Raw genomic sequence first — 23,241 nt, 5'->3', positions numbered from 1 at the left:
CTTCAGGATTCTCTGAGGAATGAGTTGGGATCTCCTGCTGAGCTGGGGAATGTTCTGCCTCTTCAGGATTTTCTGAGGAATGAGCTGGAGTCTCCTGCTGAGTCAGAGAATGTTCAAATTCCCCACTAGGCTCAGAAAGCGGAGCTGGTTGTTCCTGTACGCTTGGAGGCTTAGCTTCCTCGGGAGGCTCTGAAGGCTGAGCTGGGGTCTCCTGCTGAGTTAGAAAAGGTTCAGTCCCCCCAGGAGACTCAGAAGGCTGAGCTGGTTGCTCCTGCTCACCTGAAGGCTCACCCTCCTCTGGAGGCTTAGCTGAGGTCTCTTGCTGGATTGGAGGAGGTTCTGCTTCCTCAGTATGCTCAAGAGGCTGAGGTGGGACCTCCTGCTGGGCTGTAGAAGAATCAACCTCCTTAGCCGGCTCTGGAGTTATGGTAAGTTCCAGATCCACAGGTTTATATGTGACACTGGCAAACTTGAAATAGCTTGGATGGTGGCTTATAGGTTGACTTAGCATCTCATCATTTTCAGGAGTTTGAGGTAGATACTCCATAGGAAACTCTGGAACTAGAGTTGGGGCCTCTGGCTGCACTGGAATGGGCCCAGCCTCCTCCAGGTGCTCTACAGACTGAACTGGGATCTCCGGCTGGACTGGGGTGGGCCCAGTCTCCTCAGGGCGCTCTGCTGGCTGAGCTGAGGCCTCTGACTGGACTGGGGTGGACCCAGCCTCCTCGGGGACCTCTACAGGCTGAGCCGGGGTCTCTGGCTGGACTGGGGTGGACCCAGCCTCCTCGGGGTGCTCCGTGGGCTGAACTGGGGTCTCCAGCTGGGCTGGGGTGGGCCCAGACTCCTCAGGGAGCTCTGCTGGCTGAGCTAAGTCCTCTGACTGCATTGGGGTGGGCCCATCCTCCTCGGGGAGCTCTACAGTATGAGCCAGGGTCTCTGGCTGGACTGGAGTGGGCCCAGCCTCCTCGGGGAGCTCTATAGGCTGAGCAGGGTTCTGAGGCTGGACTGGGGTGGGCCCAGCCTCCTCGGGGAGCTCTACAGGCTGAGCCAGAGCTTCTGGCTGGACTGGGGTGGGCCCAGCCTCCTCGGGGCGCTCTACAGGCTGAGCCAGAGCTTCTGGCTGGACTGGGGTGGGCACAGCCTCCTCGGGGAGCTCTACAGGCTGAGCCAGGGCTTCTGGCTGGACTGCGGTGGGCACAGCCTCCTCGGGGAGCTCTACAGGCTGAGCCAGGGCTTCTGGCTGGACTGCGGTGGGCCCAGCCTCCTCTGGGCGCTCTGCAGGCTGAACCGGGGCCTCCTGCTGGACTGGGGTGGGCACAGCCTCCTCGGGAAGCTCTACAGGCTGAGCAGGGATCTCTGGCTGGACTGGGGTGGGCTCAGCCTCTTCAGGGCGCTCTGCTGGCTGAGCAGGAGCCTCTGGTTGGATTGGAGATGGCTCAGCCTCCTCCGTGTGTTTTGGAGGCTGAGTTACAGTTAGGGTAAGTGCCAGATCCACAGGCTTAACAGTCACGTTGTGGAGCTTTGGCTGCTGGGCTTCATTCTGACTGAGAGACGGCACATCTACCTCATGTGCTATCGGTTGAGGTACCACCTCCTTAGATATCTCTAGAGGTTGACCTGGGGCCTCCTGAGGGGTTGAAGGTTCTACTTCCTCAGGGGCCTCTGTAGGTTGAGCTGAGGCTTCCTGATGGACTGAAGAAGGTTCGACCTCTTCAGTTGTGCTTGAAGGCTCAGCTGGGGCCTCCTGTGGGTTTACGGAACTTCCACCTTCCTTAAGGATCTCCGGAGGCGAAGATGGAGGCTGCCGCTGAATTGGAGAGGTTTCCGTCTTTTCAGGGGGCTCTGGATGCTGGGCCTGGGCCTCCACCTGAGGCATAATAGATTCAGCTTCCTCAGGGTACTGTAGATCATTTGGGGTTTCCTGCAGGAGTGGGGGAATTTCAGCCTCCTCAGGGAGATTTGGAGGTTGTTCTGGTTGCCCCGGGAAATCCACTGGTAGGTTCTCCCCAGGATATAGGATATCCATACTGGAATCTGAATCATCATCCTGCAGCTGGTCTAGGATCTCTTTATTTGCAAGTTGGTTCGGAGTTCCAACAATGACTTTGGCAAGCCTTCGATGCTGAACAAGATCTTCCTCCAGGTTTGGGGGTGAAACAATAAACTGTGTTGGCTTTGAACTCTGAACATCCAGAGGTGGGACAAGTATTTCAAATGATTGCTGATCTTCAGCCCGATCCAAACCTACAACTTTAATCTTACTTTTGAGTCCAAGAGGCAGAGCTATGGTCTGATTCTGATCCCAACCTAGCCTTGGAGCCGCTTCCGGGAGCCTTTCATGCTGGGTTAGCTTGTCGTTCAGATCCCGATCTGCCTCTGGGGGCAGCTCGCCAACTGAATCCGTGTCCGGGAACGGAACCAAAGTCTCAGTCAATTCCTTAGGCGGGGCCAACATCTGGACTGGAGCAGAGGACCCCAAGTATTTAAAACCCCCCGGCTCCGCTGGGGGTGTAAGAGCCTGGGGCGATTCGGGCGGGAGTGCAGAGGAGTGCGAAGACCAGGGCTCGGTGGGCCCTAGGAAGTCGGAGGTCAGCTGGGCAGGGTCCAGGGCCCACTCCGGAGGCTGAGCTGCCTGGACCAGCAGCCACAGTGGTTGCCACGTGAGGAGGAGCAGTGGGGCCCAGAGGCGCAGCCGGGACATGACATGCGGAGGCTCTGGGGCGCAGCGACCCAGGCCAGTGGGGCGCAGGCGCCGCGCCGGAGCGGAGCCGAACCGTTATGGCAGCCCCGTGATGCGCACACAGTTAGCAACTGCGCGCCCCTCCCCCGCCTACGTCCCACCCTTTGTTTACGACACCTTTATTTACGCCACCTTTATTAGCTGGGCGCAGGTGGGCGCAGGTGGGTACCGCGCACGTCGGAGCGAGCCCCTTTTCCAGAATCACCGGGGCCCAAGCCTCCCTTCCCTCTACAAAGGGCACAGCTACCTCCTGATGCTCACAGCGAGGCAGGAGGGCCACGGACTCCAGCAGCTCTGGGCGGCAGGCGGGGGAGACAGGGGAGTGGGGGGAGGGGGGTACCGTTTCCCAAGGAAGCCACAGGACCTGGCATCCCGGGAAATTAAAAATGCTAGTCCAGTTCTGGCGGTTTGAACTCATCCTCTTCAAAGCTTAAGTCCGAGAGACATTCTTCCTCCCCTTGGCCATCCTGCTTCCAAGAAAAGTAGCTGATCTGCAGAATAAATACGAGTTAGGGCAGTAGGGAAGGGATTACATTTTACAGGTTGTTATTCTAAAATGTTGCCATTTTCTCTAAATTCTCAATACGCATGTCTGAGTATTAAGTCGCCACTCTGTTAGAAGGAGGCTACCTACCATTCAATCAGTGATGGCTCCAAAATTTCTGTAGGAGGGGTTTTAAGGCAGGGGTGGGACGAGGCCGGGGGCGGGGCGGGGAGGGGGGGCAGGTGAGGATTTTATTCTGGGAATGAGGGTCTGAAACCAAGAGAATAGACCTCTATTCACACTGGCATGGGAAAACTTCCCTCATCCCACTTGACTCAACATAGCCGTCAGTGTAGAAAAAGTAACACCACCACTTCTCAGAGGTCTGACCCTGTGTGTGCACATGTTCAAGTTAGCAGGTCAAACAATTTTCTTGAAATAGTGTAACACCCAGTTTACATCCTTCACAGTCCTTTTTATAATCTGTTTTATTTGAGTCCCTGTTTATGGTCAGGCACAAGCCTAGCACGCAAACTATAATAGAGAAGGGTTTATCTTATTCCCAGCATCTAGCACATAATAATGGTTTTTAAGTGGAACTGATTCCAAGACTGGCCTTATTTAGTAATGGATCTATTGTTACAATCAGGTTTCTGAAATTTTCAGTATCAATACAGAATCTCTCACATTTCACAAGAAGCTAGACTTCTTAAAGGGTAAACTTGGATAAGTCTGAAGTTTCCTTGATGAGCTTGATTTAAACTGAATTAAAATAATTATTTTGCACACACAAAAAAAACCTTCAAATACTTTTTCAGAAAATAACCATCTTTTCTTTCTCCACTCTCTTCCCTTCAAAACAAACAAACTTTGCAACTTTGGAATGAGTTAAATAATCAGAAATCTAGCCCCCAATTAAGTTTTCAATGACATGAAACCCATCCTTCGCTCCTTTTTTTTTTTTCTTTTTGACATTCTATATGCAGTACATTAATAGCTTCTTTTAGAAATTACCTTGGCAACTTAATCCCTAATTCAGGGCATGATATAAGTGATTGACAGAAAAGTTCTTCAGCAAAATATTTCATACAAGATACGTGTAAGATGCTGACATTTGGGTAATATACCTTATTTGAAAGGCATAATGATTTTCAAACACTGTAGCATAATCTCACTTAATGCCAGAGTTACCCTGTTCTCAAATTCCTGGGATTCTGTTTGAGGGGAGCTCTAAAAGGCTGTGTCCTCTCCTATGTCTACAAGGGTAGGAGTACTCTGATGCAATTGGCTCGCCAAATTTCAAAGAAGGGGTCAGAGCCAAGAGTGAGGACTTCAAGGAAAGCCTCAGAAATTCCCATGCACTCAAAAGCAGTTCCAGAGTTTTATATTTCCCAAAGGATGATAAAGCTAAGTGTACTTGTCGAAGTCTTCCAAATCCTGCCTGTTGCTTTAAATTTTGGCTACCCTGGCTATGGAATCCCCGAGCTGTAATCTCCACATACTTGAATTAAATCCTGTAGCTCCTCTTCGGTTCTGGCATCTGTAATCTCTTCACAGGCTCTATATTCCACAGCTATTTTACCACTTTCTGAAATAAAGTTAACAAGGATCAGATCAAAATTTTTCTTGTTCTAAAACTTGTATATGATAGCATCCAAAAATTAGATAGTCTTTTGATTTTTTAAAAGTATTTTATTTTATTTTTATTTATTATATTTATTTATTTATTATATTTATATTTATCTTAGAGAGAGTGCACAAGCAGGGGGAAGAGCAGAGGGTGAGGGAGAAGCAGGCAACATGCTGAGCAGGGAGCCCGATGTGGGGCTCAATCCCAGGACCCGGAGATCGAGGCAGACCTTAATGGGCTGAGCCACTCAGGTGCCCCGTAGACATTCTTTTGATTTCTAAAAGCTAAAAGCATTTTCCTAGAAGTTTTTTCACCTCACACTTCAGTTTTTAAAATAACTTTTTTTTTCAGATTTTATTTATTTATTTGAGAGACGGGGGCGGGGGGGAGGGAGAAGCAGACTCCCCACTGAGCAAGGGAGTCTGACATGGGGCTCAATCCCAAGACTTTGGGATCATGACCCAAGCTGAAGGCAGATGCTTAACCTACTAAACCACGCAGGCACCCCATCATAACCATTTGCGGAAAAAAAAAAAAAAAATTAAGTTATCAACTGTGTGGTTAAAAAAACTTCATGATCTCAGAGATAGGAACTAAGGAATAATGACACAGGGAGTTAAAACTGTAGGAACAAAAACATTCAATCATAATATGATTAAGCAATAAGACTTTATTTAGGTGGGGGTCAAGGTGAGTTCAAACCCAGAACAGAGACCACCAGACTATGGCGGATACTTCAATTAGAAACAAGTGTCTACTCCCTGGGAACCAAAATCCCACCAGATACAATGAACAATGCTTTGGAGAAGGAGGCAGGGCATGCATTGGAACACTTTATTGGCAGAAACAGGCCCACGTACCTTATAGACAATACAATTTCCCTTAAGGCAAACTACAGCTACAAGACTTTTTAGTCTAAGGAATTTTGAATGTGTAGAAGGGATACCAAGCATATTAGGGAGAGGTCAACAACCCAAACACTCAGTTTGGTTCTTAAAAGGTTGTCACTCAGAATTGATAGCTAATAACGATTCTACCTGATGACCATGGAAGTCAACCTTCCCTGGAAAACTTACCCAGGCTGGAAACCTAAAACCAATCCAGGGTCAACTCTTAGAATCAAATAAGGCCTCTGAAACTTAGCTAGGATTTCTTAGTCTTTAAGACTCAAGGCTCTGAAGCAGGGGAGCAACTGTTGGGAACTCTCCACTAATTATAAAATTTCCAGAAAAAAAGGCACCTGGGTAGCTCAGTTGGTTGAGTGTCCCGCTTTTGATTTCAGCTCAGGTCATGATCTCAGGGTTGTGAGATCAAGCCCTGCACCAGGCTCCATACTAGGCATGGAGCCTCCTTAAGATTCTCTCTCTCTCCCTCTCCCTCTGTTCCTCCTCTGCCTCCCTCTTTTATTTTGTTTAAAATAAATTAAGTCAAATAAAATAAATTTCCTTTGAGCACAGCCTGGGTTGATTCTCTCCCTCTCTCCTTCTACTCCTCCCCTGCCTCCTCTGCCGCCCTCTTTTATTTTATTTAAAATAAAATAAAATATAACAATATTTAAAAAATAAAATTTCCTTTGAGCATAGCCTGTAGCATTCACACTATTGTAGAACTCAGTAGGGAATACAATCAACACTGTTCAATAGGATGGCCACTTACAAGGTTCACAAAAATGTAGCTGATCATTGTGTAAGAATCATATTTACCCAATGTCAGTGCCAGAAAGAAAAAGTGAAACTGAATCGATTCCAAAATTGATTCTAATAAATTCTCCAACAGGAAAACAATAATGGTAAGAAGTTGGGAGGCCTGGGTGGCTCAATCAGTTAAGCCGCTGTCTTCAGCTCGGGTCGTGATCCCAGGGTCCTGGGATCGTGTCCTGCATCCGGCTCCTTGCTCGGGAGCCTGCTTCTCTCTCCGCCTCTGCCTGCCACTCTGCCTGCTTGTGTGTGCTCTCTCTCTCTCTCTGACAAATAAATAAATAAAATATTTAAAAAATAATAATAATAAGAAGAAGTTAACATATTTTGTCTGCTTACTACATTACTGGGATAGTCCTAAGCTTTTTATATTCATCATCTCATTTACTCTAACAATGTCCCTCATGAGGTAAGCTGAATTACTAACTTTAGTTTGCAGATAAAGAAATTGCAGCTTAGAGAGACTAAATACGTTTAAATTTGACTATAAAACCTAAAACTGCATCAGAAATCTTTAGAGACAGTTAGGACTCAACAACAGATGTCCAAAGCTTATAATCACTATACTACTTTGTGTTATGGGCAAATAGTCAAAAAAGAAGACTGGGTCAAACATTTTCTGTGTGCAGGCAAGTCGCTGTGTATCTATACACTATAGACAATATTTCTCTGTCTTGATGTCATTTTTCTCACAGATGCTAAAAAGAACAAATTTGGGACTGCTGCTTTGAAAGCATTTGGTGAATAAAAGAATACAAAGTGTTTTCATCCCAACTAGCTTTTCAAAATGAGTTTATTTGCTCATGGAAACTGAAGTACCTTGAGGACAATCGAGAAAGTCTTACCTAAAACCACAATCACCAGTTTCTGGAATGCATCTGACACAGCCTTCTGAATAGCAAGCTTCTGGGTGGTTTTCCTTTTCATCAGAAATGATAATGGCCCTAAACCCAACCAAAACAAATGGATTTAATATATATGGCTGAATAACTGATTTTTTTTAAAGATTATTTATTTATTTATTTATTTGTCAAAGAGAGAGAGCACAAGCAGGCAGAGAGGCAGGCAGAGACACAGAGAGAAGCAGGCGCCCCACTGGACAAGGAGCCTGATATGGGACTCCATCCCAGGACCCTAGCATCATGACCTGAGCCGAAGGCAGTGGCCCAACCAACTGATCCACCCATGCATCCCTGAATAACTGATTTTTATGTTATAGGTTTAAAAAATCAAAGTGGATCCATGATTCTTAGATCATTATCTTAGCAACAAAGGCAGACACAACACAGGCATTTGGTGGAACGGCTCTGCTGTAGGAATATCCTGGCTTGGCACATTTTTACTGTCCTGATCTATCCCAGAAGTCCCTGAAGTACCAGAAAGGAGATGCAAGCCAAGAAGGTGGCACAAGGGACACCTGGGTGGCTCAGTCAGTTAAGCGTCTGCCTTCGGCTCAGATAATGATCCCAGGGTTCTGGGATGAATCCCACATTGGGCTCCTTGCTCAGCAGGAAGCTGGCTTCCCCCTCTGCCTGCTGCTCCCCCTGCTTGCGCTCTTGAGCTCACTTCCTCTCTCTCTGACAAATAAATAAATAAAATCTTTACAAACAAAAAAAAAGAAGGTAGCACAAATTTCACGTCACTCACAGATTTCAAATGGACAAATTGAAGCTATCCTCCTACAGGCCCTAATTACTCTCTTGTGCATCAAGTGCCGGAATCACAGAGAAAGATTTGGTGGTAGTGCACATGACCTGCTCTCTTCCTGAGCATCACCCACGGAAACCTGTTCCACTCCATTTGCTAACAGCCCTGCCTCTGCCTTAAAACCCTACGCCTAAGCGCTATGGACTCTGGGAAAAATCAGTACCAACTGGAATACCTTTTCTAGGAATCTACATTTGACTCTTTACACACCAGCCCTTTTATAGGAGGCAAAGGACTGAACATTTATGCAAGAATTTATTTAAATCTTTAGATGATGATTTTGCTGGGATCACTGAAGGCTACAAGAGATCTGTATTTGTAGGACTATTTTAGCACAAGGCAATTTTTTTTTTTTTAAGCACAAGGCAGACTCTTAACCAAAAATGGAAAAAAACATTATTTCCCTCTTCCTAAACAGGAAAGCCAGCTAGCAGAAAATCAGCTTTAGAATTTTAAAGCTAAAGGTTCTTTTAGGGATTGCCTATGATAAAAACCTGTATTGCAGGGTAGAAAAGCTCTGCCCAGGGCTTTAGTAGCTTAGCAAGGGGAGGGCTTGATGATATATCTAGAAAGATGAGTTTTAGAAAGAAAGAGAGGTTCTACCTCCACCCCATCCACCTCCACCCCCACCCCCACTATAAACAGACCTTCCTCCAGCTTCTCCAAAGGCTCCTCGGCCATGCCTACTCCAGGACTCCTGCACTCAAAGAATGGCAACACCACTTCTAAGGCACAGAAGAATTTCAGGCTCTGCTTCTGAAGTGGTACTGCAGCATCTTCATTTTCTCTTTCTTCGAGGTCAGAAAGATCCTGAAGCTGTTAGGATTTTAAATTAAAGGTCCTTCCTAGGATCTCAACATAGACTTCAAGATGTTTCGTTAATATAAATAAAAACTAAACTCTAGCAAACCCAGCTAACAGTTGAGGTCCTATAGCTTCAAAATCAAGTAAGACTTGCAAATGAATTATTAGATACGGACAACTGCTTTTTATTTTTGTTTTTTAATTCTATACCCTACAAATACTGGCGAAAATTGCGGACGCCACTACCCAAGTCACTGAGAATATTATTAATTCTAGGTGGCAGGCCCATGCTCAAGTCCTTCTACTTAGTTCCCCTTATGTCTCCTACCCACACCCAGTTCCCTCCTCTCTGAAGTCTAGGATTTCAATGTTGAAATGAGTCTGATTAGCCAAAGCAAAGCTATAAAGTGTACCTTGATGATCCTTTTTGACCATCCATTGAAACCAAAATAATAATTTGCCAGTTCTTGGCACTGGGAGCTGTTTAGGGCAAGGCACTGATGTTGAACCGCTTTATGTCTCGTGCCAAGACGAACCTAAAGACATAAGAGAGAGACCGAAAAATATCGCAACTTGCCACAGAGGCTTATTTTGGATACACCTGAGATTGACCAATACCTATTTCAGAGACTGGCTGTGAAGATTAAAAAGGGAACAACACTGTAAGCAGTGAGCTCATAGTAAGCCCTAAATGAATGGTATTTACTCTTTTTCAGCTACAGTACTTTTCTGCATCATTTCCAGGGCTCCTGATTGAATTGGAAGATTTTCCTGACCTCTGGTGGTGCGAGTGACGATGAAAGCGACTAAGGAAGCCCTCCAGAAGCAAATTATGTAGGTGAGCAAAGGAAAGACATTTTGTTTTTGTTGTTCCATTCTGGAGTGTATGACCTAAACATCAGACAAGGTAGGCCTGACACAGAGGTAGGACCCTAATCTGCAGCACCCTCCTCCCAGAGTCACTAACCTGTTAGAACAAGGAATATACAGACCTCTATAAACTTTATAAGCAACTAAACAATTAGAGGTTCATTTTCATTAATAAGCTTCTTTGAGAATGCAAATACCTCCAGTGTTAACTCTCTGAGTAACTTAACGCTCTATGGTGAATTTCTTACATCCACTGATTCTGTCTTAAATGTCTATTTCAACTTTAAGCAGGGCGTAGTATAGTTAATATATTCATAAAGATTCAAATGATGCCAATGAAGTCACAGCACTGTTAATTCTTTATTGATTTGTTCATACATTTTCCTCTATCACTGGTTTGTAAGCTCCTTAAGTGCTTAAAGGAACCATATCTTATTCTTTTCTCATTCCTAAAACCAAGCACATTCTGTTGTTGACTGAGTGAACGAATGAAAGAAAGAGTGATAAGAAAATGAAATTACTTTCTCCAGATAAAGCTGCATGCTGGGAAAGAGAAATGAAGACAAACTTTTAAATGTTGAGTGCTGCACGGGCGGCTAATGGTGAGGTACAGTGGAGCTGTTCTGGATAACAAGGAAGCTTCAGAAGGGCCCCAAGCCTCTGAGTCGGAGAGACTGTTGTCACCTTGGATAAGCTTGCCAGTTCTTGATGGCAACCATTTTCCTTCATGCTACTGGAAAAAACTCTCAGATGCCCTTAGGCTTTTCCTTGATTTACTTTATTTAAGACATTATTCTTTTTTCTGTATTTATAAAAGGCAAATGACAACAACAACAGCAAGAAAAAACCACCCAGGAACTATGCGTAGTTGCCAAAGTCAAAAAGAGCCCATAAGTAAATTGGATAACAATTTGGGAAAGCGGGGATGGTAACCCAAGGTTCTGTGTTAAATAACGAAATCTAATACGAATGTTCTCTCTTGTCAACTGTATATTGACTTGTAGAACACTTCCTTCATCACTCTGAGTGATGGGCTTTATGCTGTTAAATCTCAAAACCTAAAATTTATGAAATGATCTTAATGTCCAATGAGAGACAAAAACCCTATTACTCACAACTGATACAAAGTAACTATTTCATAGGGGCACCTGTTGGCTCAGTGGCTCAGTGGGTTAAGCCTCTGCCTTCAGCTCAGGTCATGGTCCCAGGGTCCTGGGATCGAGCCCCGCATCAGGCTCCCTGCTTAGTGGGGAGCCTGCTTTCCCCCTCTCTCTGCCTGCCTCTCTGCCTAGTTGTGATCTCTCTCTGTCAAATAAATAAATAAAATATTAAAAAAATAACTATTTCATAATCTGTAATACCTAAGTGGCTCTGTGAACTTTTCACAGGCTAGAAGCAGGCCAGGCCACAGTTTGCAAACTGAAGAATGTCTGACAGGTCATCTTTTCAATCACAGGGAGTGAAGCCAGGATTGAAGAGGGCGTTAAACAAGTAGGTGGTATACCTAGAGTCACATTTGAGGAGAGTTCTCAGATTCGATCTAGGTTAAGTCAATAAAGAAAGGCATATGGTAAGAATAGATAGCCAAGTCAGTATGGGGTAGCCAGATTAAGAAGCCAGTCAGAGAAGGCTGATGAAGACATACAATTATAAAGGGAAAGGTTTGGAAATCTAAGCCTCACTCACTTATTCAGAGGAAATGACATGGTCCTTGATAAGGAAATGGTGACTGAATTGAGGCACATACTGAAATATAATTCTGGGACTATGGGAAAGTAAAAAGGACAGCATGGTTAGTATGGAATAAAGTTCCTGTAGTGCATTAAATGTTTTAATCATTTTCTGGGAACTGAAGGGAATCCCCAACAGGCAGTTTGAGAGTGATGACAATGAAGCATCCTTTATAATACAACGGATGACAGAGTTTGTCATTTTATTTTTTAACTTTTTTAAAGATTTTATTTATTTGAGAGAGAGAGAGTGAGAGAGGGAGAGAGCAAAGAGGGGGAGGGAGAAGCAGACTCTCCGCTGAGCACGGACAGGGAGGTGGGGCTCCATCCCAAGACCTAGGATCATGACCTGAGCTGAGGGCAGACAGCTTAACCGACTGTACCATCCAGGGGCCCCTAGAGTTTGTCATTTTAAATCCACATAATAGTAGATACAAGCAAGACTCTTCTTGTGAAGATTTCTTAAATTAAGGGGCAGCATAAAATGACCCGGGATTTAACATCGGTGAGTTGGGGTTTGATTTCTAACTTCCGGTTATCACGAACCTTAAGTAAGTCACTTAACTATCCCGAGTTCGAGTTTCTTCGTCGAAAAAAAGAAAACAAAAACTCAGAGAAACCGGGGGATCGCTGTAGCAATGCATCTGAAAGCATTTTGCAAATCGGAGTGTTGCACAAATGCCAGTCTATTATAACGGGATTCAGCACTTTGTCCCAGTGGAGTTAGGAATTCCTTATTTGGACCCACCTTCACTGGAGAATTCTGGAAAAGATGCTTCCCGTGGCATGCCTTTTGAGCTCTGTGAGCATCCCTTGCTGAATAAAACTTGATGATGGCATAGAAACCAGGACGGGCCACTGCAGCATTTGGGAAGACTCGGACTGAATACAGAAGGCCAAACTGGGAGAACACTGTGAACAGACAATGCTGTGGGGTGGTCCCACGGCAAGTAAGTGCATGAAATTTCACGGCCAGAAACCAAAACTGCCCAATCCCTAAACCCTTGTGCACAGGCAACCCCAAGCACTTCTCATTTCATGAACAGGTCTTCCTCTAAAATCCTAAGATTCGAGAAGCATTAGAAGGCAGCATATGCCGGCTGTTGAGAGTTACCTATCAGAAATCTGTTGGGGCTGACAGACTGCTGAGGTCCCCTTTAGAACTAAGATTCCTCTCGGCAGAGACTACAAGGCGCGTGAGGTGCTAAGACCAGACTCCAGGGCTCCCAGTCACCGGGTGGGGGGTAGGAGGTGAGGAGACACACGGCCTTCTCCATCCCTCCCTCCATCCTGGCTCGGCTCACATGCAAGTCCTCGGCCGTGGGTCCAGAACTCAGTTCCCACACCAGCAAGGTTTTGTCGCTTTCGGTGGGAACGGCAAAAAACAACAACTCCGCCATCCTACCACCACCGCGCATGCGCGGTTACGTTCAAGCGGCACTGCGCCTGCGCAAGGCGCGCCCGCGCTTTTTTAAAAAAAAAAAGGACTCGTACGAGGGGCGGGGCCAGCTCGGCGGAGACGGGGTGAGGGCGGTTCCCGGACCTCTCTCTGGCTCCTCCCACTCCGGACGGTCTCTGACTCTCTTTTCCCTCCCGCCTCTCCGGTGGTGGAGTTTAGTGCTTCTACTCAAGTGTATTTTTAGGGGAGAGACCAAAGGGTTAGCTTACAGGATCCTAGGGTGCGAACATCTTTAGAGCAGCCGGCTTCGAAATCCTTAAAAGGTGTTCCTGATTTTCCTACATAATTTTGGTGTAAGTGTGTTTGTTGGGATGAGAGGATGTGGGATGTTTGGCAGGCAGTGTGAGCAGGAGAGATACATTCGGAAAAATCAAAGAGTCAGTCCAAGTAGGGCATCAACACTGGAATTCATAGTACTCTTGCAAAAGGGCTCTTCTAAGCCCCCAGTCAGCTATTTTGAGAGAGAAACTAGGCCCTAAAGATCCGTATTTTAATCCTAGAAGGCCTGAGCTGGAACGGACCTTACAAAACATCTCCTGAGGTTTCTAAACAATGGTCTCCAGACTGGTTCCGGTCTGTGAAGAAGTTTTCACTAGTCCTTGGCAAAACAAGAAAAGGATAATCAGGGTTTAAATTTTTTTTTTTAATAAAACAAAATCTATTCCATTTTATTATCCTACAAATATGAACTTCATTTTTATTTCTTTTTCATTTTTTTATTTTTAAAATATTCTATACATTTATTTGAGAGAGCAAGAGAGAGAGAGGGCACGAGCAGGGGAGATGGGTAGAGGGAGAAGGAGAAGCCTACTCGGAGCCCCCTGAGCCAAAGGCAGACACTTAACCAACTGAACCACCCAGGCGCCCCATGACCTTCATTTTTCATGCTAAAAATTATTTTATGAGGAAATGCTGATAGGCAATAGTTGTTTTGATTAATACTCTTAATTAAGAGTATTAATCAAAACAACTATTGGGCATTAAAATAAAAAGTTGGGAATCTTAACATGGTCTTAACTTTTCTGACGTTTTACTGGTCTGGGAAATCTAAAAGTTAAGACTCAGAAGTAGGGACATCAGTGGCCCAAGTGGGACAGTTTAGTCAAACAGTACTGATGGTAGCTGTGTGCAAGACATTCCTCCAACGGCCCCTTTTCTGTCTTTGCATTGTCCTCCATTGTCCAGGTTTTACTCCACATCAGCACCTTCACATTCCAAACAGAGATGCCTTTAAAAAAAAAATCTAGATTTTAGCCCATTCTCTGAAAGCACCCCCAAATCATTGACTGCTGGCACCATCTCTCGGGCCCCACACCACTTTCTCCACCTCAATCTATAAGACCCTTAGCTCCACCCATTACCTACTTCTGAACTCTCTCTTTTACTTTGAAAATAGTTGGCTTTGGAGGAATACCTGGGATCCTGATACTCTTTAAAACCAAAAATTGTAGATTTTATTGCCCATTTTATTATCCATTGTATTCATTGTATATATCGACTCCCTCATTGTACCCATTATTTGTGTACATCTCTGGGTAGATTATGAACACCTCAGGAACAATAGTTATGGTTTATTTTCCTTCTCCTAGTACCTATCACTCTCCTACTGATTATGTACTCAAAAATATCTGGAATTAAAAATGAATAAATTAACACATTCTTTGCACAAGGAATGCTTTAATAATTCCCAAAATATAACAATTTCTTCATTGTGCTCCTCTGGGTTTGCAAATGACAGTCAGGAACAAGATGCCTGGGCCCGGATGGGTAGAAGGAGGAACCCCGAAAAAACTATTTATTCCTGGAGCTCTGGTCATTTTTATTTGTAAATGGGAATGAAAGAAAATAATGTGAGGTGGAGACAAGAGGAAGAAGTGAAGAATTCCCGAGTGAGAAGAGGAGCTATGGAATGACTCCATAGTAGCCTTGCCCCCTGTCTCATCCCAAGAAACATCCTGTCATCCAGTAGGAGAGTGGACGGCCTGCACAGTGCAACCTCCATGCTACCCTGTGGAGAGAAGAAAGATTGGTTCTTGCTTACTACTTAGTAAGCTCCCTCTCCACATATATGGCCCAACTTTTAACAAGTCTCTCAGGCAGAGCAGTGCTCAGACCCCCCCGCCTTCGTTCCTAGTTTTCTGGTCTGTCCCGCTGTGGCCCCTCTGATTCTTCCTTTAAATTTCCCTTATCCCTGGTGTTTGTCCTCTTCTCCCATTCAGTATGCTTCCACATTTTCAAATCCATATCTCCCTCTGAAGTGGGAGAGCATCATTTTATGGGGCTGAAAGTTACTAAATAAATAAAAAGGTAAATAATTAATCAATCAATCAATCTCAGGCACAACCATTGACTCTCCCTCCAGAAAGGGTCAGCCCTAATAGTCATCAGTGTCCTTTCTGCATGGTATTTCTAGAGTAGGCAAGGCATGTGACTCCCTCCATCCTCACAGAGGCCCGGAGAGCCAGCCATTTTTATCCTGTACAAATCCAGTTTGAAGCTCAGACGAGTGAAGTAACCATCCCAATGTCCACCACTGGTAAGCTGACAGCTTTGAGGGTATCTGCTCAGCTGAGGAGCTACACACCTTTTACAGAAAATGTTGCTGCCTCAGGCACTTGGGTGGCTCAATTGGTTTAGCATCTGCCTTTGGCTCAGGTCATGATGTTGGGGTCCTGGGATCGAGTCCTGAACAGAGTCCCACATAGGACACCTTGCTTGGCCGGGAGTCTGCTTCTCCCTCCCTCCCTCCCCACTGCTTGTGCATTTGCTCTCTCTCTCTCTCTCTCTCTCTCTCAAATAAATAAATAAAATCTTTTTTTAAAAAGAAAATGTTGCTGCCAATTAGGGAGAAGGGCCCCATGGCAACTATGATGGTATGACTTAATTGCTCCCAGGCCTCCAGCTGATTGAACTAAGCAGGGGCATTTGTCCAAGCTGAATCAATCAGATTCTTTATCTTGGGCCCTTGAACTGGGACTGAGCTTATGCTGTCTCTGTGGCTGCTTAGGACGTTAGCCCATCAACTTGGGGCAGCCTTGGTCTGTCTTGTGGAAGGTGAAGCAGAGAATGTGGCTCTACAAAGAAAGAAGGGAAGCAAATGCACCAGGAAGTAGAAACTTGCAGGAAAAGCTCGCTGACAGTTTCCAGCTCTGCTTCCACTCTCTTCCTGAGGTCCTCTCCACAGGCTGCACCTGTGTAAGCTCAGTGACACAACTTGTCCCCTCAGGATACCTCTCTCTCAGCTAATTCAAGCTTCTTTGTTACTGTATCCAAAAGAAGGTTTTTTTTGTTTTGTTTAGAAGATTTATTTATTTTTGAGAGAGAGAAAGAACAAGTGGGGAGAGGTGCAGAAGGAGAGGGAGGGAGAATCCCAAGCAGATTCCCCACTGAGTGGATAGCCTGTCACAGGCTCGATCCCATGACCCTGAGATCAAGACCTGAGCCTAAATCAAGAGTCAGAAGACCTGAGCCTAAATCAAGAGTCAGAAGTTTAACCAACTGAGCCACTCAGGCTCCCCCTCAGTTTTAATATAACATCTGAGAAAGACCCAGATCCCAGGTCTCATAAGTCAGAGTCGCAAGCCCTGCCACTCTTCTACATCTTTCTAGACTATGAAAGGGTCTAGTCCTTGCCTACTATGCCTTTCTCTGTCACCACATCCTTCCTGGGGGCTCTGCCCACTAACTTAGTCCCACAGTGTCCTCCTCACCAGTTCTTCATCCCCCCTGCTCCAGACACAATCTTTTTCACACAGCTGATGGTTGAGAGAAGATTGGGGCTCAGTAGGTCTGAAAGAGAGAGAGAAAGAGAGATTACCCGTGAGAACACAAAGGACAGTCCCAAAGACTGAGGCAGACACGGGCTGTCCTTGTGCTGGCATGGGGCACCCAGGAGCTGAGTATTTCCGGATTAGGCAAGGCATCCCTCCCAGAGGCCCATTCAGACATCCCTACAATAGCAGTCGGGGTGTCAGAGGTGGGGGCAGGAGGGGTAGGATGACTGTTTACCACCATACTTCCCAACCAAGGTAGATGATGGTTCACCCTATGTTTTAGGGTTTCTGGGGAAAGGAAATGTCAAAACAGGCAGCACAGAGACCAAGGTAAATTTGCCTGATGATGGAGGCTCTTCAGGTGGAGAGTCTAGGAATCTTAATCAGACTGCGAAGGAGGGGGAGAAGGTCCAAGTCATGTACCTATGGCCCCTCCTGGAGTGGCTCTGATGAGGGGAGTTTGTACTTGGCCTTTAATCAGACCATTAGCCAAAGTTAGTACTTGATGGTTAGAGCTGAGCCTTCGGGGCCAGTAACCTGGCATTCAGCACTGATTCTATGAGTCTCAGTTGGCTCATCTGTAAGGTGGGCATCAAGATAATTTCCACTGAAACATCATGGAGGTTCCTCAAAAAGTTGAAAATAGAGCTACCCTATGACCCAGTAATCACACTACTGGGTATTTACCCTAAAGATACAAATGTAGTGATCCAAAGGGGCACGTGCACCCGAATGTTTATAGCAGCAATGTCCACAATAGCCAAACTATGGAAAGAACCTAGATGTCCATCAACAGATGAATGGATAAAGAAGATGTGGTATATCTACAATAGAATACTATGCAGCCATCAAAAGAAATGAAATCTTGCTATTTGTGAGAATGTGGATGGAACCAGAGGGTATTACGCTGAGTGAAATAAGTCAATCAGAGAAAGAAAATTATCATATGATCTCCCTGATATGAGGAAGTTGAGAGGCAACATGTGGGGTTTGGGGGGTAGGAAAGGAATAAATGAAACAAGATGGGAGCAGGAGGGAGACAAACCATAACAGACTCTTAATCTCACAAAACAAACTGAGGGTTGCTGGGGGGTGGTGGGTAGGTGGGTAGGGAGAGGGTGGTTGGGTTATGGACATTGGGGAAGGTATGTGCTATGGTGAGTGTTGTGAAGTGCGTAAACCTGGAGATTCACAGACCTGTACTCCTGCGGCTAATAATACATTATATGTTAATAAAAAATAAAAAAAAATTAAAAAAAAAAGATAATTTACACTGCATGAAAATCTGGGTGAAATGGGCTCTGCAGGTAAAGTGCAGAGCATATAACACACCCGCGAGAAATGTTGGCGATGCAGAGCTTCTCTGGATCCTGCACACGGAGGAATCCCTAACGGGGTGAGCACTACAACCACTAGTGAAATCCTCTGCTCAGCAAAGGCGTTCCTGGACTAGACTCTTTGGACCATCCCTCTGGGGACATGGCCAGGCTTTGAGTGGAAGGAGAAGTCCTGTGAGTAGAGCCTGGTCGTCTCTCTCACCTCTCCCACCCTGGGGCCCTGGCCAGACCTTGACAGTCCTCGTGGCAAATGTTTTCCGAATGACTCCGGTAATCGTTGCACCAGTAATGGCTGTTGATCTGGAAGATTCCATAGTCAAAGCTGCCATCTGCATTTTCATTTACCTTTGATATGTTGAAGTTGCTTTCCACAAAAGCCAGACACAGCCCTTTGAACAGGGAGAAGAGGGTTTTTAGAGGGTGCTGAGCTGAGGCAAGAGGGAGATAGAGGAGAGAGGGAGATCAGGAAGCAGAAGAAAGGAGCAAGGCCTAAGAGGCTGGATGGGGCAAGTAGGCTAGAAATACCCATTAGCTTCTCCCCTCACCCTTCGTCCCACCCACCTGCCCCTCAGTATAACCACTCATCACCTATCTGCCCACCCATGCTTCCTGCACTTAATGATCACCTACTGTGTGCCAGGAACTGGGCAAAGCCCAGTGAGGGACATCCCCAGCACCCAACATAGTTCCTGGTACATAACAAGTGCTCAGTTAATAATTATGGAACAAATATGGAATGTTGGGAAGGGCTCCTCAGGGATGGAACTTGGCTTTGAAAGATGAATGACAGAGAGAAAGGTGGCCACCTAGGGTGTGACCGGGAGTGGAGGAGAAATGGGTGGGGGGAGTCGGGGGGGGGCACTCACAGTCATTCAGGGAGTAGCCCTCAAACCCATCCAAGTCCTCCTTGCGCAGCACTCTGGCCAAGTCACAGCGATTGATGAGGTTGGCCTGACTGATGGCAATGAGGCAGCTGACCAAGGACATGAGTAGTGCCCCTGTCATCTTCGGAGGGGAGAAGGTACAGTTGAGGGCCCACTGTTCTGGGGATCTCACCGACGTGCCGTTGGTCTTCTCTGAGCCGCTGAGGAATCTGTAGAGAGCAGCCATATGTCCTCGCTCACACCCGGCTCCCCACCTGGCTGTTTCTCTTTCCTCTCCTTTATTATTGTATACTTGTTTACTATAGAAACCTTTAAATATTTACAATATAAGAGAGAATAGCATCATGAGTCTGCATATACCCATTGCCTGGTGTCAACATTGAAAAACCAAGGCTGATCGCCTTTCATCTATAGACCTTCACCCCTTTTAGCTATTCTCACTCGTAATGGAAAGCCAGCTATGGGCAATATTTTGGTACGGAGTGGGGAGTGAGGGTGGCAAAGGAGATTAATTGTGTGTGTGTGGATTCGAGTACATGTTTGCAGAGGAAGGTCTAGGACAGTGGGCGCTGAACTCCCGCCAGCCCCACACCCCCACATACACGACACATGACTTTGCCCAAGGGCATACCCTGCCTTGTGCAATTCCTAGGAAGCTGTTTATGGGTTCTGCACTTTCATTTCCACTCAAAGGTGCATATCATAAAGCAAATAAAAGTGACCTCACTGTAGAAATAACCTTCACCTTCACACTGTGTGCTGGGGGAGGAGTGAGGAGCAAGGGCTCTGGATTCACATTGCCTACTTTCAAACACAGGGCTGCTATGTGACCTTGAACAATTTACTTGGGCCTCTCTAGGCCTCATTTGTAAAATGAAGATATGCTAATACCTACTCAATAGACTTGTTATGATGATTAAAGGAAATATGATATTGGTTTTGCATTTCCCCCAAACAGGAAGCAGGACTTCCGGGAAAGGAGTTGCTTCCTAGGCTGGAGTAGGAAAGGGTATGAGGTAAGTCCAGATTCTCTAGTGCTAGAAAGTAAGGAAGTGCTCAAAATACGGACCGGAGCATGTCAAATGGACGTGAGAGTCAGCTCCAAGGGGCACCCACTGGCCAAATCTGGAACATTATTTTTGGTAACAGCTTTATTGAGATAAAATTCACGATATATAATTCACTATGTCATACCATCACTTCACTTCAAGTGTACAGTCCAATAGTTCTCTAGTGTGTTTGCAGAGCTGTATAACTATCAACACAGCCAGTTTTAAAACATTTTCATCAACCCAAGAAGAAATCCCATACCTGTTAGCCGTCACTTCCTCGTCCACTTCCCTCCTGCCTCTGGTACCTCAAATCTACTTCCTATCTCTCTAGATTTGCCTCTTCTAGACATTGCACATAAGTAGAGTCATACACTATATGGCCTTTGTGTCTGGCTTCTTTCACTTAACAATGTTTTCAAGATTTATTCACTACGCAGCAGGTATCAAGATCTCATTATGGTTGAATAATATTCCATTGTATGGATAGACCACAATCTATTTCTATACTTATCATTTTATAAACATTTGGGTTGTTTCTAGTTTGGGGCTATTATGAACAGTGGTGCTATGAACATTGACGTACAAGTTTTTGTGTGGGCAAATGTTTTCTTTTTTTTTGTTTAAGATTTTATTTATTTCTTTGGCAGACAGAAGGATCACAAGTAGGCAGAGAGGCAGGCAGAGAGAGAGGGGAAGCAGGATCCCTGCTGAACAGAGAGCCCGATGCAGGGCTCGATCCCAGGACCCTGAGACCATGGCCCGTGCCAAAGATGGAGGCTTAACCCACTGAGCCACCCAGGTGCCCCTGGACAAATGTTTTCATTTCTTTAGGCATATACTTAGGAGCAGAATTGCTGAGTCACATAAGTGACTTAAAGTTTAAACTTTGGAGGGACTGGGGGGCCTGGGTGGGTCAGTCAGTTGAGCATCTGACTCTTGATTTTGGCTCAGGTCATGATCTCAGTGTCGTGGGATGGAGCCCAGGGTTGGGCTCAGGGCTCAGTCAGGAGTCTCCTTGAGATTCTCTCTCTCCCTTCCCCACCCCAATAAATAAATAAATCTTAAACTTTGGAGGAACTGCCAGAAATTTTGGCTGTGCCCTCAGCAGTGTCAGTGTAGGAAGGTTCAAATTTTTCCACATTCTCACCAATGCTTTCTCACCAAAGATAACCTAATTGGTGCCAAGTGGTATCACATCCTGGTTTTGATTTGCATTTCCCTGGTGGCTAATGATCTTTTCATGCAATCATTGGTTATTTGTTGATCTTTGGGAAAATGTCTAGTATTCAGACCCTTTGCCCATTTTTTAGTTATTTGCCTTTTTATTATTGAGTTGTAAAAGTTCTTTGCCAGATATATATTTGCAAATATTTTCTCACATTCTGTGGGCTCCCTTTCACTTTCTTGATGGGGTTCTTTGAAACAAAAGAATTACATTTTGATGAAGACTGATTTATCTATTTTTTCTTCTTCTGTTGCTTGTGCTTTTGGTGTCATATGTCCAGAATAATGCACAATGGTTTCTATGGTAGTCTGGGACAATTTGACCATCAAAATAAATGATGGTGACAGATTATAATCTATCGAATGAGATAGGAACCCAAGAGTCCTTAATAGTAATGAATAGACACATAATGGGGATGGGGGAGAGCTGACAATAAAAGGGTGAATGATCAATGGGGAGGCAGTCATGAAGTTGGAAAATCATCATTCTGCAACCATCAAAGATTGGTCTGAGCAGGAATCATCAACAGATGTGAAATCTGACATGGTGGGAAGCTTGATGAAGAAATGATATACACAAGCTCTTAGAGGGTCTTCCCCCAGGTCTTCTATTAGTTGCATGGGAAAAAACAGCAACTATGCAGCAAAGAAACCAGACCGTTTTTGGAACTTGCAATCAAAATTAATAGCACCAATAAAAGACAGAGAAAGATTATGTGCCTCCAGAAATGATGCCCTAAGAATGACATATAGGTTTTTGGCCGTATTCTGGCCAGGGATGCACAAGTTGTATTGAATCCCAAGGAAACATTGGATAAAGCCAAACTGACAGAAAATCTATAAAATAACTGGCCTCTAGTCTTCAAAACTGTCAATGCAGTGAAAACAAAGAATGGGGCTATTTCTCTAAGTGTGCATGTGCATGTGCATCTGTGTGTGTGTGTGTGTGTGTGTGTGTGTGTGTGTATATATCTTTCCCCTTAAATTAAGTATATGTTCTTAAGGGAAAGGCCTGGGTCCCTCCATCCATGGGCTTCAGAGTCAGGCAACTTCTTTGTGGACAACATGGCGACTCTGACGGTCTTGTCACCTCACAGGTGTCTTCTGAGACCCTTCCATACTAGCCTGAGCTTGTGAACACTCTTTTGCTTCTCTCTCGCATCCTAGAGTTGTCAGATTTGGCAAATAAAATGACAGGATGCCCGATTACATTAGAATTTCAGACAAACCACAAAGAATTGTTTGGTGTAAGTATGTCGCGTGCAACCCTTCTCTACCCTGACTCTGAAGATTCCTTCAGAGACAGGAGTCACAGAGCCTTGGGAAGCAGGGAGCTCTATCTCTGCCCAATGAAGCCCCCTCTTGGGGTTTCTGTGGGAGAATAAAGTACTTCTGGCAGGTGCATTCCCACCTCCCCTTCCAAAGCTTACCTCTCTCCTAGCCTTCTCCAACCCCAGGTCCCAGACAGGCCAGGGCTTTCCTCTGGAGTCAGTAGCACAGAGTCTCTTCCACATGAGCTATACCCTAACCCCGCCCAATTCACAGGTCCCCATGTTCTAAAGAAGGTGAGAGTGCTGGGCCAGCCTGTCTTCTGGAACCCCTGTTCTGTGATGTCATCATTCTCCTGGAAATACTCTGGTCTTAACCATGCAAACTGAGGCCCATTCAAGCTTCCAGCAGAAAGTACACATGGGTCTGGAAAGACCAGTGATAACTGTGATGAAGATCACTGGTGGGGCAGGGCAGAGAATTCTGGTTTTCTGAGTGCCCACCTCCCTTCCCTTCCGTAAACGGTATTGCCTTTGTGGGGAGCTCCTTCCAATGGAGCAGTGGAGACTGCCAATCACAGG

The 23,241-nt window shown here is 45.4% G+C and overlaps 4 protein-coding genes across 8 annotated transcripts in view; all 4 read right to left on the bottom strand.

The window, feature by feature from the left end:
• LOC116875444 (leucine-rich repeat-containing protein 37A2-like) overlaps positions 1 to 933 on the bottom strand; it is a 49,833-nt gene extending 48,900 nt beyond the window's left edge. For 3 of the 4 annotated variants that reach the window (XR_004384189.1, XM_032870968.1, XM_032870965.1), the window contains exon 1: positions 4 to 933. Coding sequence is in view for 3 of the 4 variants with exons in the window: in XM_032870968.1 (XP_032726859.1) it covers positions 4 to 886 (883 nt within the window). In the remaining variant the exon portion in view is untranslated. The remainder of the gene's footprint in view (positions 1 to 3) is intronic. The other variant, XM_032870966.1, reaches the window with a different exon arrangement.
• On the bottom strand, positions 929 to 2,798 carry LOC116875479 (leucine-rich repeat-containing protein 37B-like; the record flags this gene model as incomplete). Its single annotated transcript, XM_032871039.1, has 1 exon — positions 929 to 2,798. A coding segment is annotated over exon 1 (1,773 nt), but the record flags the coding sequence as incomplete, so codon positions are not given.
• Positions 2,799 to 3,063: 265 nt separating this feature from the next.
• On the bottom strand, positions 3,064 to 13,080 carry RDM1 (RAD52 motif containing 1). Its single transcript, XM_032870962.1, has 7 exons — positions 12,967 to 13,080; positions 12,411 to 12,590; positions 9,476 to 9,598; positions 8,906 to 9,074; positions 7,397 to 7,495; positions 4,727 to 4,812; positions 3,064 to 3,231 (listed from the first exon to the last, which is right to left on the bottom strand). The coding sequence occupies exons 1-7, from the start codon at positions 13,078 to 13,080 to the stop codon at positions 3,130 to 3,132; spliced, it is 873 nt and encodes a 290-aa protein (XP_032726853.1). The 3' UTR covers positions 3,064 to 3,129.
• Positions 13,081 to 14,787: 1,707 nt separating this feature from the next.
• Positions 14,788 to 22,960, bottom strand: LYZL6 (lysozyme like 6). 2 transcript variants are annotated; one of them, XM_032870963.1, is made up of 5 exons: positions 22,822 to 22,960; positions 19,098 to 19,424; positions 18,462 to 18,620; positions 16,832 to 16,910; positions 14,788 to 15,129 (listed from the first exon to the last, which is right to left on the bottom strand). In XM_032870963.1, the coding sequence occupies exons 2-5, from the start codon at positions 19,339 to 19,341 to the stop codon at positions 15,060 to 15,062; spliced, it is 552 nt and encodes a 183-aa protein (XP_032726854.1). In that variant the 5' UTR covers positions 19,342 to 19,424; positions 22,822 to 22,960; the 3' UTR covers positions 14,788 to 15,059. The 2 variants fall into 2 exon arrangements, with proteins under 2 accessions (XP_032726854.1, XP_032726855.1); XM_032870964.1 differs by having other exon boundaries at positions 19,098 to 19,324.
• Positions 22,961 to 23,241: the final 281 nt, after the last annotated feature.

This window comes from Lontra canadensis, unplaced genomic scaffold (assembly GCF_010015895.1).
Source record: "Lontra canadensis isolate GAN:19392208 unplaced genomic scaffold, GSC_riverotter_1.0 scaffold41, whole genome shotgun sequence".
NCBI lineage: Eukaryota > Metazoa > Chordata > Mammalia > Carnivora > Mustelidae > Lontra > Lontra canadensis.
The sequence above is the reverse complement of the archived record's forward strand: the minus strand, read 5'-3'. Positions and strand labels throughout refer to the sequence as shown.